The sequence below is a fragment of the Scyliorhinus torazame genome, chromosome 4 (assembly GCF_047496885.1).
Source record: "Scyliorhinus torazame isolate Kashiwa2021f chromosome 4, sScyTor2.1, whole genome shotgun sequence".
Taxonomy (NCBI): Eukaryota; Metazoa; Chordata; class Chondrichthyes; order Carcharhiniformes; family Scyliorhinidae; genus Scyliorhinus; species Scyliorhinus torazame.
Window position 1 is genome coordinate 242,453,774 of NC_092710.1, and position 17,661 is coordinate 242,471,434.

At 54.2% G+C, this 17,661-nt stretch overlaps 1 protein-coding gene and 1 long non-coding RNA gene across 2 annotated transcripts in view; one reads left to right on the forward strand and one right to left on the reverse strand.

The window, feature by feature from the left end:
- ufl1 (UFM1-specific ligase 1) overlaps positions 1-17,661 on the forward strand; it is a 110,589-nt gene that overhangs the window by 75,315 nt on the left and 17,613 nt on the right. The window contains exons 11-12 of the mRNA XM_072499561.1: positions 7,006-7,129; positions 16,936-17,052. Of these exons, the coding sequence (XP_072355662.1) occupies positions 7,006-7,129; positions 16,936-17,052 (241 nt within the window). The remainder of the gene's footprint in view (positions 1-7,005; positions 7,130-16,935; positions 17,053-17,661) is intronic.
- LOC140410856 (uncharacterized) overlaps positions 1-17,661 on the reverse strand; it is an 88,407-nt gene that overhangs the window by 65,765 nt on the left and 4,981 nt on the right. The gene's annotated exons all lie outside the window — the stretch shown is intronic.

A 17,661-nucleotide genomic window follows, 5' to 3' on the forward strand; every position in this document is an offset into this window, starting at 1 on the left:
GGCAAGTTGCATATGCATGTTTCAGAAGTACACTATTTGCAATGAGGGTAAAATAAATAGGGATTCTGTCTGCAACCGATTTTTATAATTTTATTTGATTGGATTGGATTTGTTTATTGTCACGTGTACTGAGATACAGTGAAAAGTATTTTTCTGCGAGCAGCTCAACAGATCATTAAGTACATGGGAAGAAAAGGGAAGAAAAGAAAATACATAATAGGGCAACACAAGGTACACAATGTAACTACATAAGCATCGGCATCGGTTGAAGCATACAGGGTGCAGTGTTAATGAGGTCAGTCCATAAAAGGGTCATTTAGGAGTCTGGTAACAGTGGGGAAGAAGCTGTTTTTGAGTCTGTTCGTGCGTGTTCTCAGACTTCTGTATCACCTGCCCGATGGAAGAAGTTGGAAGAGTGAGTAAGCCGGGTGGGAGGGATCTTTGATTATGCTGCCCGCTTTCCCCAGGCAGCGGGAGGTGTAGATGGAGTCAGTGGATGGGAGGCAGGTTTGTGTGATGGACTGATGGAGAGTGTATTGGAAAGCATGCCAGGAGCAACACCAGGCTTACCTAAAAATGAGGTGTCAATCTGGTGAAGCTACAAAATACCGCTTCTTGCGTGCCAAATAATATTCGTAGCAAATGATAGACAGAGCTAAGCGATTCTACAGCCAACGGATCAGACCTAATCACTGTATTCCTGCAACATCCAGCCATGAATGGTGGTGAACAATTAAACAACTTACTGCAAACACTGCAGACTTACTGCTTAACAGCTGGTGATATTTAAATTGGTTTGTGTGATGGACTGCGGTGTTCACGACTCTGAAGTTTCTTGCGGTCCTGGGCCGAGCAGTTGCCATATCAGGCTGTGATGCAGCCCGATAGGATGCTCTCTATGGTGCACCTGTAAAAGTTGGTAAGGGTTAATGTGGACATGCCCAATTTCCTTAGTTTCCTGAGGAAGTATAGGCGCTGTTGTGCTTTCTTGGTGGTAGCGTTGACGTGGGTGGACCAGGACAGATTTTTGGAGATGTGCACCCCTAGGAATTTGAAACTGCTAACCATCTCCACCTCGGCCCCGTTGATGCTGTCAGGGGTGTGTACAGTACTTTGCTTCCTGAAGTCAATTATCAGCTCTTTAGTTTTGCTGGCATTGAGGGAGAGATTGTTGTCGCTACACCATTCCACTAGGCTCTCTATCTCACGCCTGTATTCTGACTCGTCGTTGGTCGTATCATCAGCAAACTTGTAGATGGAGTTGGAACCAAATTTTGCCACGCAGTCGTGTGTGTACAGGGAGTAGAGTAGGGGGCTAAGTACGCAGCCTTGTGGGGCCCCGGTGTTCAGGACTATTGTGGAGGAGGTGTTGTTGTTCATTCTTACTGATTGTGGTCTGTTGGTCAGAAAATGGAGGATCCAGTTGCAGAGTGAGGAGCCAAGTCCTAGGTTTTAGAGCTTTGATATGAGCTTGGCTGGGATTATGGTGTTGAAGGCGGAGCTTTAGTCAAGAAATAGGAGTCTGATGTAGGAGTCCTTGATTTTGAGATGCTCTAGGGATGAGTGTAGGGCCAGGGAAATGGCGTCTGCTGTGGACCGGTTGCAGTGGTATGCGAATTGCAGTGGATCAAGGCATTCTGGGAGTATGGAGGTGATGCGCTTCATGATCAACCTCTCGAAGCACTTCATTATGACTGAAGTCACGGCCACTGGACGGTAGTCATTGAGGCACGTTGCCTGGTTCTTCTTGGTACCGGTATGATGGTGGTCTTCTTGAAGCAGGTGGGGACAACTTAGAATTATATCACTGTTCCTTCACTGTCAAAATCCTGGGACACCATTCCTAACAGCACTGTGGCTGTATCTATACCACATGGTCTGTAGTGGTTCAAGAAGACAGCACACCACCACCACCTCCAGGGCAATTAGGGATGAGCAATAAATGGTGGCCTAACCACTGAAGCCCACATCCCTTGAATGAATTTTTAAAAACTGGCTTTTAATTCCAGATTTTTTAAATAAATTGAATTTCAATTCAATTGGCTACTGTGGTGGGATTTGAACCCTTGTCCCCAGACATTAACCTGGGCCTCTGAATTACTCACCCAATGAAATATAATGAAATGAAAATGAAAATCGCTTATTGTCACAAGTAGGCTTCAAATGAAGTTACTGTGAAAAGCCCCTGGTTGCCACATTCCGGCGCCTGTTCGGGGAGGCCGGTACGGGAATTGAACCGTGCTGCTGGCCTGCCTTGGTCTGCTTTCAAAGCCAGCGATTTAGCCCTGTGCTAAACAGCCCCTTGACATTACCACTGTACCACCATTTCCCCCGGTAAGCCTTCTGTTTATCCAAATTGTGGGAGCGGGGTGGTGCTGACACCTGTTTGGGGAGTGCTCCAAGAATTGACAGCAAAGAATGCGGCAAGTGCTGGACCTGCTGTGACTATTACGTACAGCCTAACCACAATTCCTTAAAGGAACCTTTGTGGGCTGCTGTGAAAATGTAATTTAAAATAATTACTTTCTTAAATAAGAAGCTGAGAGAAATACAGGCATCCCTCATGTCCCAAAGGATTGTTACTAGTCCTTCTAATCCTTGCTTAGCCCCTCTTGTGATCACTCTCGCCACTGCCCCACCGTCACCTCACATAGCACCTTCCCCATCCCCCTCACTCTCAGGACTTTAAGCGGTGCGATTAAATGTTTGCAATTTTTCTCTTACAAGGAATGTATCTTGTAAGCATATTCATTTGCGCAGATTGCTTCAATACCGGTTTCTTCAATCTATAGATGACAATTCAAGAAATAATCCGAGTTCAGTCACATATTCCTGAGTGTTCGAAATAAAACTCTGTTTTTTTTCTTCAGCGTGAAATAATTGAAACTGGCCCATTTCAGTTTTGTGTGGTGCTCACAGATTGTGACCCAGAGGCCTGCCCAATATTGCCCACCAAGGTGTGTGTGTCTGCACTGGTGGAGGATGGGATAACAGCTGTGAAGATCGATGGTGGCAACCTCTGAGCTCTCCTCTTGAGGTGTTCTCATGGGGGGGGGGGGGGGATATGCCAGCGCCATTGGATGGAGGTTCTGCGGGAGAATGGACAAGTGGTCAGTCAGAGGGAAGGACCATCATCCTGGCAGAAACCATTCACCTCTGCGGTGCAGGCCAATCTCTGTTGGTGACCAATCTACCTTCGATCACCCCAACAATCTCCAGGGTCCGTTCTTCATAGAGGGTGAAGACCCTGAAATCTGGCAGACCGCCTGCCAGGGGCATCAAAGACCACAGGAAGTGGTCAGCAGCAGGGTGTCCACACCTCTGATGTGCATCCTGGGAAACACCTAGACATAGCGGCAGAGCACAGAGGGCTAAGCAGATAGAGGATGAGAGGATCACTGAGAGGGTACAGGCGGTGGGGGTGCAGCCGTAAGGGATAAGGGAGGAGTAAGGGATAGTTGTACAACATGAAAACACGTTACACCCGATATATCTGAAGCTTCACGTTATTCTGCACTGCGGACCGCCCTGCACCCCTGGCCTCAGCCCCACTGACAGGAGTCAGACAATGGCATAGATTGAGGAGCACCTCACTGCTGGTTATTATCTCCCTCCTGCCTTGTATATAGACAGTGCAGACATAGGCCCATCACTGTGGAATAATGTAACTCAGACCCTGGGAAGGTGGAACAGGGTGATTGGTGGTGGTGGGAGGGGGCGGGTAATGGGTGGTTGGATGGGGGAATGATCAGGGAAGGGCAGGGTAGTGTGAGGTGGACCGGGTTTGGGGCAGGGAGGGGGTTGGGGGGACTGGGTTGGAGAGGGGAGAGATGGCAGACAAAGCCACGTCCTAAGAAGCAGGCGAGAATGAGGGCCTCCTAGTTCTCCGGATATGCCGAACCATCACTGCCACCGCCTGGAGTCCACCCTCCAGCTGGTCCCACGGGTCCACCCAGGCTGGTCCTCCAGCCCTTCCTGGTCTCGCTCCTCCTCGGAGGTGGCGTGTGTTGTTCCTCCTCCAGCACATCGCTGCTGAGCCGGGTTGTGGAGAGCACAGCAAACCACCACAAAGCAGGTGATCCTCCAGAGTGTGTACTGCAGTGCATCACCCGAGTGGTCAGGGAATTGGAATTGCCTTTTAATAAATCTGATGCGCCGCTTAATGACAGCCCGGGTGGCCACATGGGCCTTGTTATATCGGGTCTGCATCCAAGGATCTGGCCTCTATACTGGCACCATTAGCCAGGTCCTTATACCCCCCCCCCCCCCCCCCCCCCCCAAGTGGTTAGCCTGGGGTGTCACTGGAAGATGCCGGGGATCTCTGACTGCACCAGGATGTAGCTGCTGTGCTTACTCCCAAGGAAACATGCACACACGTGCATGATCTTGAGATAGTGGTCGCACACAAGTTGGCATTCAGGGAGTGGAACCCTTTCCTGTTAATGGAAGGAGCTCCCAGACTGCCCCGTGCATGCAAGCTATGGGTTCACACGACCCAGAGGATGGTATGGTGGACCCGCGGGTACCTAGCCATCTCGATCCCCAGCCCAGGGGCGGACTCCCCCCAACGCTGGCGTCCCCGAGCACTGGGGCTGACTGCCCGATTTCAAAGGAGGCTCTCTCCTCCTCTGATCTCCACAGCTGTCATTGTGTGAGCTTCGCCAGTGAGATCACGGGAGGCCAGTCGATAGGGGGTCCTTCCCATTAATGGAATCAAAATTATTCTTGATTGGTAATTATTGGTTTCTTGACACGCCGCGGCAGATCCAGATCTCAACAATGGGAGCAGACCGGTTAGATCGGAAACCGATCAGCGTCCGGTGTGGTTTCCGATTTCGGCCTCTCCTGCCATTAACCGGCCCGCTCATTTCCGTGACAATTGCGGCACAGCCGGGAGATTGCGTCCTGTGTTTCCTCAATTAACATAATGATGATTGACTTATAAATGAGAGAAATTTTGACTTTTCTTGATTAATTCGTTGGTGCAGCATGGTGGCACAGTCGTTAGCACTGTTGCCTCTCAGCACCAGAGATCCTTGTTCAATTCTGGCATTGGTTGGTTGTCTGTGTGGAGTTTGCACATGAGTGCTCTGGTTTCTTCCCACAGTCCAAAGATGTGCAGGTTAGGTGGATTGGCCATGCTAAATTGACCCTTGGTATCCAGGTTAGGTGGAGTTACGTGGTTGGTCAGGGGAATGGAACTAGATGGGGTCCTCTATTGGAGTCTCAGTACTCGATGGGCCGAATAGCCTTCTGCATGTGGGGATTCAATAATTCTCTGGCTGACCATTCAGGATTCCAACAAACATGTAAGGGTGGCACAGCAGCACAGTGATTAGCACTGTTGCTTCACCGCGCCAGGGTCCCAGATTCGGTTCCTGCTTTGGTTTGTGCAGACTCTGTACGTTCTCCCTGTGTCTGCATGGGTTTCCTCCGGGTTCTCTGGTTTCCTCCCACAAGTCTCAAAAGAAATGAAAATCGCTTATTGTCACAAGTAGACTTCAAATTAAGTTACTGTGAAAAGCCCTAGTCGCCACATTCCGGCGCCTGAACGGGAAGGTTGGTACAGGATTCAACCCGCTCTGCTGGCCTGCCATGGTCTGCTTTAAAAGCCAGCTATTTAGCCTTGTGCTAAACCAGCCCCTATAGATGTGCTTGTTAGGTGAATTGGACATTATGAATTCTCCCTCGGAATTCTCCCTCCGGCGCCAAAGTGTGAGGACTGGGGGGTTTTCACATTAACTTTGTTGCAGTGTTAATGTAAGCCTACTAATAAAGATTATTATTATGAGTGAATTTAAAAACGGGAATTGAGTTTCAAACCACTCCAACTTTCACACTGGCTCATTTGATTGATAAAGTTGATATATAGGGACTCTCCTCGAGTTTTATAAAGGTAGGATGCCTTTGAATATGCATTGAACCTTTTGAAAGTTAAATGTTGGCACAGTTGATCCACACTTCCTCCTATTCTGATATATCCCGTAGCGACAGGGCTGTCCTACATTGTTCAGCTATATTTAGTTAACCCTAACCCTTGAGGAGCTTTTCTCTTTCTGTTTATGTAGAAGGAAATTCTAGTCACTTGTGAAAAGATTAAAGATGGCGGGTGGAACCTTGCCAGAATTTGCCAAGTGTCAGGCTTGGACAGAAACCTGGCATGTAACTCCACCAGTTGCAGGGATTTCTCCAAATCTTGATCCTTTTGGACCAAAAGGAATGAGTGGGTGTGATTTACACCATCACTGTGGCGGGGTGGGACATCATAGACCAGCTCATAGACCTGCTACCAGCTCCAAATTGATCGAAGAACGCCCCAATCAATGTTGCAGTCTAACAAGCCCCCAGCCCCCATCACGGGGTATAGGGGAACCCCTGGACAATCCTCTAATTTCCGATCCCTCTTCTCTCTCTCACTCTCTCTTTTCCCCTCCTGTGGAGGTATTGGGGCACCACCGGGCAATCCTCTGGATTCCGATCCCTCTTCTCTCTCTCTTTGCCCCTCCCGCGACTGCCTCGCGTCTAGCCGAAGAGTGCTGTGAAGCTCACCGACGTGAAGCCATATGACGGGTCAAGTGCTAACAATATATAAATGAATCCAAACCTGTTAAAATGAGACTTCCCCCCCTTTTGTGGGTGCAAGTCTCGTGATGTCAACGGCAAGGGAAGTCAGAAAACTTGATCTCTGGCAAGAATCACGTTTCCTGGTTCACATGAGATTTTTCTACCCGTGTCGCCGATCCCGCAGATGTGAACGCGAGCTCAAAATCTCGTCCTATGTCCTTCAGGTGATCGTTTTTTACTCCATTATCTGCCAGTTGATATTGTTCTGTTTTTATTTTTGCTGCTTGGAACTTGCTTGTCATCCTTTTCTATGACTATCGGGTTTGTACATTCTTTGCATAGAATCTTTAAAATCCTATTTTAAAATCCTAAAATCTTCAGTTTTAATTTAAGCTGTGTTCACATATTGTATTTATCCATTGCCAGTTTACTTTTTCTTAGGAGGTACAGAACAACCATGCCCATGTATTAACAGAGGAGGATCTGAAACAGGCTGCTATTATTGCAGAAAGTATGATTTCAGTTAAAAAGGACAGGCGGGAGGACAGGAAGAAAAGAGCATCAGGTGGGTTTATAAATAATGGTTTGGAAACATGCTCTTGTATGTGTCCTTTAACTCATTTTGTTCAACAGCTTTTAAAGTCCAGATAGATTCACAAATGTTCAAAACCATTATTTTCCCCATGGATATTTAAACACTGGTGTTATCTTGAAATTTTGTTTTCACCAGTAATCAGAGAAGCGATCTACCAGCTACGCTGAACCCGAAAAGCAACGTGTCGCAGCGCAACATGGACAATAAATGATGGGAGACCCCCCCGCTCCCGGGATCTGCCCGGCTTGCTGTGCCTTGCAAGATCTTAACGCGATCTTGCGAGACGTTGCGATGTGAAGCCCGCCCATTGTGGGCAGGATCACCTTTTGGCAAATCTGAAAATTAGAGCGCGACAGCTAGTCTCACTCAAATATGCATTCCCTGAGGTAACCAAGGCTTTGGGATCTACCCCTTTTGCCTTGGAGACCTGTAACGACTGCCGTTCAGTACTCACCTCCACAAACAGGGACCAGATGGAACAGCACTCATGCAGGTCTCCCAGGGAATCAGAGGCCCCAGGTGCTTAACCTCTGGGCAGGGTTCCAGCTGGGCATCCTCTTAATGAGTTGAGGCTTGGAGGATTCTGGGGGTCGCATCAAGGGCTCAAGAGATTGAAGCTCCTCAGTGCAGACAACGGGGCTGAGTACAGCCTCGGCTGCGCGTTCCTTGCACCGGATGGGCATTAGATAGGGGGGAAAAAGAGACATTTTCTGTCTAAGCTTTTCATCATGCACATATCAGGATATTTCACAACAATGCAAATCAAAGAGAAATTACAAATTTATACTGCATGAGAGTGAAATACAGGTTGGTTGGCAAGTCACTAGTCGATGGTGACTGACTGTTAACTGCCAAACATTATTTGAAATTTAAATCAGGCAGCTTGACTCTGGTCAAGGTAGTGCTCTGAGGAATGACCCAACAAATGGCTGTCACGCATTTGTTTTAGATGTAACAGGTGTAATCTGTGTACATATTCTTTCTGTCTACAAAGAGCCCTCTATTAATATATGTTGCTTCCAGTATGCAAATACACCACACTGTGAACCTGACTGGCGATCTAAAATTAGTTATCAGCATAAAGCACACTGCAAATTATTTGGCAAGTGTTGTCCAATCATGGAACCACATCTACTTTTGAATGCTGTTTTGAGTTTTACAAGCATGGGCTGGTTGGGTACGGTCTGTACTTTTCTTATTGCGCACAGTGGAAGAGACAGTCTGTTTGATATGATCCGCCAGTCTTTAGCACAGTGGGCTAAACAGCTTGCTTGTAATGCAGAACAATGCCAGCAACGCGGGTTCAATTCCCGTACCGGCCTCCCCGAACAGGCGCCGGAATGTGGCGACTAGGGGCTTTTCACAGTAACTTAATTGAAGCCTACTTGTGACAATAAGCGATTGTTATTATTACTATTATTATAATACCTAACATCATGGGCGAAATTCTCCCCCAACGGCGCGATGTCCGCCGACTGGCGCCAAACACGGCGCCAATCAGACGGGCATCGCGCCGGCCCAAAGGTGCGGAATGCTCCGCATCTTTGGGGGCCGAGCCCCTCAATGTTGGGGCTAGGCCGACGCCGGAGGGATTTCCGCCCCACCAGCTGGCGGAAATGGCGTTTGTTGACCCGCCAGCTGGCACGGAAATGCGTCGCATGCGCGGGAGCGTCAGCGGCCGCTGGCAGTTTCCCGGCACATGCGCGGGAGCGTCAGCGGCCGCTGGAGGTTTCCCACGCATGCGCAGTGGGGAGAGTCTCTTCCGCCTCCGCCATGGTGGAGGCTGTGGCGGAGGCGGAAGGGAAAGAGTGCCCCCACGGCACAGGCCCGCCCGCGGATCAGTGGGCCCCGATCGCGGGCCAGGCCACCGTGGGGGCACCCCCCGGGGCCAGATCGCCCCGCGGCCCCCCCCCCCCCCAGGACCCCGGAGCCCGCCCACGCCGCCTGGTCCCGCCGGTAAATACCAGGTTTGATTTGCGCCGGCGGGACAGGCAATTTCTGTGCGGGACTTCGGCCCATCCGGGCCGGAGAATCCAGCGGGGGGTCCCGCCAACCGGCGCGGCCCGATCCCCGCCCCCGCCCAATCTCCGGTACCGGAGACTTCGGCGGGGGCGGGGGCGGGATTCACGGCGGCCTATGTCGGAGAATGACGCCCCAGATTCCACATTACTCAATTGTGTAAGAAGCAGAATATCTTTTTGGTTTGACAGCACCATCCTGTTAATGGTGAATACCACTCTTGTTGTTACTGCAGAGTAGCAGCGTGAAACAACTAGCTTTACCTATTGCTCAATTTTTTAAGATGCCTTGCCCTTCCAGGATAATCTGAGGTGGACTGGGCTCTTCTTGGGGCCAAAAGTGATGGCCTCATAAGTTTACACAATATACACCGCAAGACGACCTAATGAAGGTAGCCATTATCCTAGAGGAAGATACAGTCCACACCCAGCTAACTCATGCTTGCAAAATTTAAAACCGCATGTTTAAAACTGCCCTTGAGGAACCAAAACTGAGCGTCAGTGAGCAGGTTACTGTTAAGCAAGTGTCCCTTGATAGCGCTATTGCTGACCCCTTCCATCACTTTACTGATGATTGCGAAAGACTGATTGGCTAGGTCGGAGTTCTTACAGCAAAACTACTGCTAATGCCTTCCATTCAGCATTGCATATTTTCATAGTCTCAAATCTGGGGCGTCATTCTCCGACCCCTCAGCGGGTCGGAGAATGGCCGTTGGCTGCTGTGAATCGCGCCCCCGCCGGTTGCCGAAGTCTCCGAAGGGAGAAAAGTCGGCGGGGCGTTAATGGCGCCGCTGACGTCGGAGAATGGCACGGGTCTGCGCAAGGCAGCCGATTTTGGGCCTGCCGATATTCTCCCTTCCGGATGGGCCGAAGTCCCGTCGACGTGATGACCGTTCACGTCGACGTAAATCAAACCTCCTTTTCATCGGTGTGAACCTGTGCTCCAGGTTCACGCCGACCAGCGTGGAGGTGAGTGACGGCCTGGGGGGTTGGCCGCTGGGCAGTCGATGGCGTGGCCGCAGTCTGAATGTGTGGGGAGAGGTGTGTCTCGGGGTGTGTGTGTGTGTGTGTGTGTGTGCGTGCGGCGGGGGGGGGGGGTTAGAGTGGGCTGGGCTCCGTCGAAGTGCCAGGAGGGGGGTCCGTGCCGGGGAGGGGGATGGGGGTCCGTGCCGGGGAGGGGGATGGGGGTGGTCCGTGCAGGGGAGGAGGATGGGGGGTCCGTGCCGGGGAGGGGGATGGGGGGCGGGGTCCGTGCGGGGAGGGGGACGGGGGATCCGTGCCGGGGAGGGGGATGGGGGGTCCGTGCCGGGGAGGAGGTTGTGGTCCGTGCCGGGGAGGGGGACGTGGTCCGTGCCGGGGAGGGGGACGGGGGGTCCGTGCCGGGGAGGGGGATGGGGGGGTCCGTGCCGGGGAGGGGGATGGGGGGGTCCGTACCGGGGAGGGGGATGGGGGGGGGTCCGTGCCGGGGAGGGGGATAGGGGGTCCGTGCCGGGGAGGAGGTTGGGGTCCGTGCCGGGGAGGGGGACGGGGGGTCCGTGCCGGGGAGGGGGATGGGGGGGTCCGTGCCGGGGAGGAGGATGGGGGGGGGGGGGTTCCGTGCCGGGGAGGAGGTTGGGGTCCGTACCGGGGAGGGGGATGGGGGGTCCGTGCCGGGGAGGGGGGTGGGGGGGTCCGTGCTGGGGAGGGGGGGTGCGAGGGCAAGTGAGTTGGTCCACCTGGCCAGGTGCCAGCCTCCAACAGTTGGACCCATGCGGTCCATGCCACCTGGCTGGGGGGAAGGAGGGGATATGGGCAATGATGACATGTCATCGTTCTCCCCCCCCCCCATCTCAACCAGGCCGTCATGTTTTCCGATCATCCAGCGATGTTGGCCACCGTGGCGGCAGCCGCTAATGTCCATGTTGCCCTGGATGAGGAGGAGGAGCGTGCCAGAGAGGCGGCGCAGGCTGCCGCAGAGGGGCAGGCGGCAGCCGCCCAGGCTGGAGGGACACCTGACCGACAGGACGAGGAGGGGGATGAGGACGTCGCGGCCCCACGGCAACGGAGACACCCGAGGGCGCCCCGTGTGTACCGGCCCCGGCAGTCATACCAGGACCTCACGGACCGGGAATGCAGGAGGAGACTCCGGATGAGGCGGGAAACCGTGGCACACATCTGCCACCTGCTGGCACACCTGTCACCGCGTGGCACTGGCGGGGGACACCCTCTCCCCGTGTCCGTCAAGGTTACGGTGGCCCTGAACTTTTATGCAACGGGGTCATTCCAGGCACCGAGTGGGGACCTGTCCGGCATATCGCAGACATCGGTGCATCCGGGCAGTGACAGATGCCCTATATGCCATGGCGCACCGCTACATCCGCTTCCCTGTGGACCGGGCCAGCCAAGATGCCCGGGCCGTGGGCTTCTCTGCCGTGGCCAGGTTCCCCATGGTCCAGGGCACGATTGATGGGATGCACGTCGCCGTGCGGCCACCTGCAGATAACAGGGCCGTGTTCACCAATAGGAAGGGGACCTATTCGATGAACGTACAGGTGGTCTGCGACCACCGCATGATGATCCTGCAAGTCTGCGCCCGTTACCCAGGCAGTGTACACGACTCATACGTGTTGTCGCGGTCATCCATCCCCAGCATGTACGAGGGACGCCATCCCCGGCTGAGGGGCTGGTTGCTGGGCGACAGGGGCTACCCATTGCGATCGTGGCTGATGACGCCTATACGGAGGCCACGCAATAAGGCGGAGAACCGCTACAATGATGCCCATGTAGCGACAAGGGGAGGTTGGGGTCCGTGCCGGGGAGCGGGACGGGGGGTCCGTGCCGGGGAGGGGGATGGGAGGGTCCGTGCCGGGGAGGAGGATGGGAGGGGGGTCCGTGCCGGGGAGGAGGTTGGGGTCCGTGCCGGGGAGGGGGATGGGGGGTCCGTGTCAGGGAGGGGGATGGGAGGGTCCGTGCCGGGGAGGGAGGTTGCGAGGGCAAGTGAGTTGGTCCATCTGGCCAGGTGCCAGCCTCCAACAGTTGGACCCATACGGTCCGTGCCACCTGGCTGGGGGGAAGGAAGGGATATGGCAATGATGACATGTCGTCGTTCCCCCCCCCCCCCCCCAAACCAGGCCGTCATGTTTTCCGATCATCCAGCGATGTTGGCCGCCGTAGCGGCAGCCACTAATGTCCATGTTGCCCTGGATGAGGAGGAGGAGCGTGCCAGAGAGACGGCGCAGGCTGCAGCCGCCCAGGCTGGAGGGACACCTGACTGACAGGACGAGGAGGGGGAGGAGGATGGCGCGGCCCCACGGCAACGGAGGCACCCGAGGGCGCCCCGTGTGTACCGGCCCCGGCAGTCATACCAGGACCTCACGGACCGGGAATGCAGGAGGAGACTCCGGATGAGGCGGGAAACCGTGGCACACATTTGCCACCTGCTGGCACACCTGTCACCGCGTGGCACTGGCGGGGGACACCCTCTACCCATGTCCGTCAAGGTTACGGTGGCCCTGAGCTTTTATGCAACGGGGTCATTCCAGGCACCGAGTGGGGACCTGTCCGGCATAACGCAGACATCGGTGCATCCGGGCAGTGACAGAAGCCCTATATGCCATGGCGCATCGCTACATCCGCTTCCCTGTGGACCGGATCAGCCAAGATGCCCGGGCCGTGGGCTTCTCTGCCGTGGCCGGGTTCCCCATGATCCAGGGTGCGATCGATGGGATGCACGTCGCCGTGCGGCCACCTGCAGATAACAGGGCCGTGTTCACCAATAGGAAGGGGACCTATTCGATGAACGTACAGGTGGTCTGTGACCACCGCATGATGATCCTGCAAGTCTGCGCCCGTTACCCAGGCAGTGTACACGACTCATACGTGTTGTCGCGGTCATCCATCCCCAGCATGTACGAGGGACGCCATCCCCGGCTGAGGGGCTGGTTGCTGGGCGACAGGGGCTACCCATTGCGATCGTGGCTGATGACGCCTATACGGAGGCCCCGCAATGAGGCGGAGAACCGCTACAATGATGCCCATGTAGCGACAAGGGGAGTGATAGAGAGGTGCTTTGGCGTGCTGATGATGCGTTTCAGGTGCCTGGACCTCTCTGGGGGCGCCCTCCAGTATCGGTCAGATAGGGTCGGCCGCATCATTGTGGTGTGCTGCGTCCTGCACAACATAGCCCAGCAGAGGGGCGATGTGCCGCAGGCAGAGAAGGGCGGAGTGGAGGAGCAGCAGGAAGAGGCGCAGTCCTCCCCAGATGAGGGGGATGGGGGTAATGGTCAGGGCTGACGGGGTAGACACAGGCGAGTGGCTGTCCACCGTTACCGGCTGGCCCAGCGGGCACGGGACAGACTGATAGCCGCCCGCTTCACTGACTAGATGGGCGTGGGAATCGGGTAGTATGGCCACAGACCGCACACCATGGCAACAGCCGACCACCCACACCCCCCACCCATCCACCCACCCAGCACCCTCACCCCCCTCCCCAACCCCACCCGCATGCACACCACCCCACCCCCCCCCCCCCCAATTGCCGATCCACCTGCGGCACAACGTGCCGGGCTCACACAGTTGCGGGTGGACGCGTGTCTATTGCAGGCCATGGAGGATGATGACAACCCGCCCTGCGGTGAGCTCCTGGCTCCACATCGTTGGACTATGTTTGACCCATGGCCACAGTACAACATCCACCCGGACCATCCCTGCCTGCGGCTGTGACACTGCAGCGCACGGTCCCGTCCTCTGCCCAGGGGGATGTTGATGGCGGCCCAGGGGAAAGGGGGCAGACTCACCTGGGGCTGAGGTAAGACCACCCCTCACACACACACTTGCACTCAACGTACATGACACCCCCGCACGCTTTGGACAGAGTACAAAGGCAGCTTCTGTAGGTGTAACATTGACTTTAATAACCAAAGGAGTTCATGCACGTGCCCTAGCCCCTAAAACTCATCTGTGCCCTGCACCCGTGCCAACTTACTCAGTGTCTAATTGTTTGGCTTTACGGGCCCTTTGACTACGTCTACGTGGTTCCCCAGACGGTACAGCAGAACTGAAGGTGGACTCCTGTGATTCCTGCCCTCTGACACGGGATCCCTTTGGCGGCCATTTCCTGGGGCGTCCTGGCCTAGATGGGCCAGGCTGCGGCCCGGGCGACTGGGATAGAGAGCTGCCAGCCTGTCCTGCCCGTTGCCCACCCGATGCACCTGGGACGGAAGGGGGGGGGGGAGTCCGAGGTGTCGCGGTGTTCCGGGACCTCCCCTACAGGGGGAGCCGGGATGGACCACACCACCTCCTCCTCCCTCGGGGTGCCCGATGGCCCCCAGGCCTCTACATGGGTGGGGGATGCGAACAGACTGGCCATCCGACGCCCCCCCCCGACATATGGCGCTGCCAGTCCTGGAGGCCCGTGCTGGTATCGACAGGGGTCTGCAGGTTTGCAGCCATGGAGCCCAGGGGGTTGGCAAACCCTGTCTGTGACAGTGCGACGCCGGCTTGCACATGGCCACTGGCGCCGATGCCCTCAGCGATGGCCTGCTGAGACTGGGTCATGGCCTGCAGAGACTGTGCCATGGCCTGCAGAGACTGGGCTATGGTCTGCTGAGACTGGGCTATGGTGTTGAGCGCCTCTGCCATCTGGCGCTGGCACTGGCTCATGGCCTCCTGTGAGAGGGCAGCCGTGTCCTGGGCCACAGACGCCGCCTGCACGGAAAGCCCCAGGCCTCGCAAACCGTTCCCCATGTCTGACACCGTCGCACCCATTGCCTCCACCGCGGACGCCACCCGTGCGGTGTCGGCCTGGGTGGCACGCATGACCGGCACCACTTCCAGCTCCTGGACGCGGGTGGACTCCTCCGCCTGCGACTGCAGCCGCCGCAAGCCGCCCGTCACCCTCTTCGCTCGTCTCCGGGTCGGTGGTTGCATCGGATCTATGTTTGGGTGTGGAAACTCCAGGAACCCGGGATCCATCTGGGCGGCAGATGTTCGCTTGGGCTGGGCTGCCCTCCGACCGCCCAGCCCCTCTGCTGCTCCTACCTCCACCTGCTGTACCGGGGCGGCTGTGTTGTGCGCACCAGTGAGTGTACCAGACGCCTCATCACTAAAGTGCTCAACCGAGGTGAGTGTTTCTGCGATGGTGGAGGGTGTTGGTGACAGCAGTGGCGTTGTGTCGTGCTCTTCGTCCCACTCTGAGTCCATGGCACTTTGGGGGGGGGGTGGTGGCAGGGGTAAAAGGCAACACTGTTAGGCAGGTATATGAATGCACGCCATCGGTTGCGCGTGCATTGCAGAGGTTAAGGTTAGGGCTGGATTCACTTGGGGATATGGGGGAGGGGGGGATATGGGGGAGGAGGGATATGGGGAGGGGGGTACGGGGGAGGGGGGCTATGGGGAGGGGGGCTATGGGGGGGGATATGGGGGGGGGGATATGGGGATGGGGGAGATATGGGGAGGGGGGGATATAGGGGAGGCTCACCCTGCCTGCTCTGACGAGGTCGTTCACCTTCTTGTGGCACTGGGTGCCTGTCCGTGGTGTCAGGGCCACAGCGGTGACGGCCTTTGCCACCTCCCTCCACAGACGCCGGCTGTGGCGTGGGGCAACTCTGCGGCCGTGCCCGGGATACAGGGCGTCCCTCCTCTGCTCCACTGCGTCCAGGAGCGCCTCCACATCCCGTGACTCGAACCTCAGGGCTGAGCGGCGTCCAGTCGTGTGTTCCAGTCGGGTGTTCCGGTCGCGTGGGGGGGAGCAGCGCGGCCTTATGAGCCGTCACGCCGTGCGGCGCGTATGACGCTGCACGGCGTGAACCACGTGCGCAAGCGCGGATCCCGTTACGTCGCTGCTAGCCCATTTCGGGCCGGAGACTTTTGACCCATTTTTCCGGCGTGACGCAAGTCGGATTTGCGCCGTTTTTTGAGCCGATCGGCGGACTTTGCGCCGATAACGGAGAATTTCGCCCCTGATCTCCACAAAAACATAATACAAGTAGTTGACTCTTGGCCACTGGTATTTTGACCCTGACAAAAATCTCACTGCCTGGATATACATGCTGTGACCCTTACCACCAACTTGTGCCTTTGCCTCTTCCTCCTACTCTTTCTCCCTGAAAAAAACCTTGCCTCACTGTTGCCTTCCCACCCAAGATTCATCCTGAGATATCCTCCATGTTGTTCACAGCCTCTGTCTGCCCTGAGTGACTTCATCTTTGGTGATTTCAAATTCTATTGCAGCTCCCCTGGTCTCCTATTCTTTGGATTCACTGTCCTGTTCCCCTTCCATAGAAACTTTCCTTCTTGTAATCGTGGCCACCCCTCAACCACCTTATTTCCTCCTCTACTCCCACACTCTGTCACTGACAAGACTGTCTCCGGCCACTCCCTTGTATCCTTTCTCATCCATATCCTCCTACTCATTTCTTTATTTGCCACATCAGGCCAAATTCAGCCAAGTTATTTACAAGCATACATTCAAACTTCCAAAATGTGGCCCTTGATTGGACATCGCAGTACCTCCAACTGTCCAGGTGGCATGATGTAAAATTTTCCTCCCTAAACCTCTCTGCATCTCCTCCTCTCTGTGACAATCTCTTTAAAGCCCAGCCCTTTGACAGGGTTTTTTGCCCACTTCTCATACTTTTTCCTCCTTTGGCTCATAAAATATATACCTCAGAGTACCTTGAGATACTCTCTTGTGGGAAAGATGCTATATAAATACAAGTTTGTTTAGCAGCGAAAGTTGGGTGCAAAGTCAGTACCTGCGTTTTAAATTTCCTCCATTAGATGGCGCTGGAAGTCTCAGAGCAGGAGGTGGCGGTAATGCTCGAGAAATCAAGATCAGAAAAAATAAGAAGAAGGGAAAGCGAGATGACGATAGTGATGAAGAGACGTCAGCTACAAGTATGTTGTGAGAAAACCAGGATTAATTATCGATTATATTTCTTTGACCTTCAATCTAGTAAAGTAATACATTCACTGTGATTTGGCTGCTAATGTAACATTGCTCACAATATTGTACAGCAATGATATATTCTATATGTTGAAACTTAAAAACAGTAAGTAAATATTGAAGATTATTGATGTATAATTCAGTTTTCTGTTCAGTAACAATAGAAACATTAATTAAAATTGTTCAGTTAGATTTCTAGGTCGTGGATTTCCATGTACGTGGGTGATATGATTTTACTGCTGTATCTTATCATTTAAGAAGAACATATAAATTAGGAACAGGAATAAGCTATTCGGCTCCTTGAACCTCCATATGCTCAGATCATGGCTGATCGTATTGTGGCCCAACTCCACATTGATCCACATTGATATTTTCTCCTCAGGTTGCCTTTTATGTTATGTGGCTGTATCCACCACTACCACAGAAAACATTAGCTAGCTTTGAAAAGCTATTGTATGTATCCTTAACCTTCTCTGTTGAAAAGCTTTTTGTTAGAATGAGAAACCCTCGTGTTATGTTGGTGAACCTTCACTGTAATTATACCCTACTTTAATAATTCT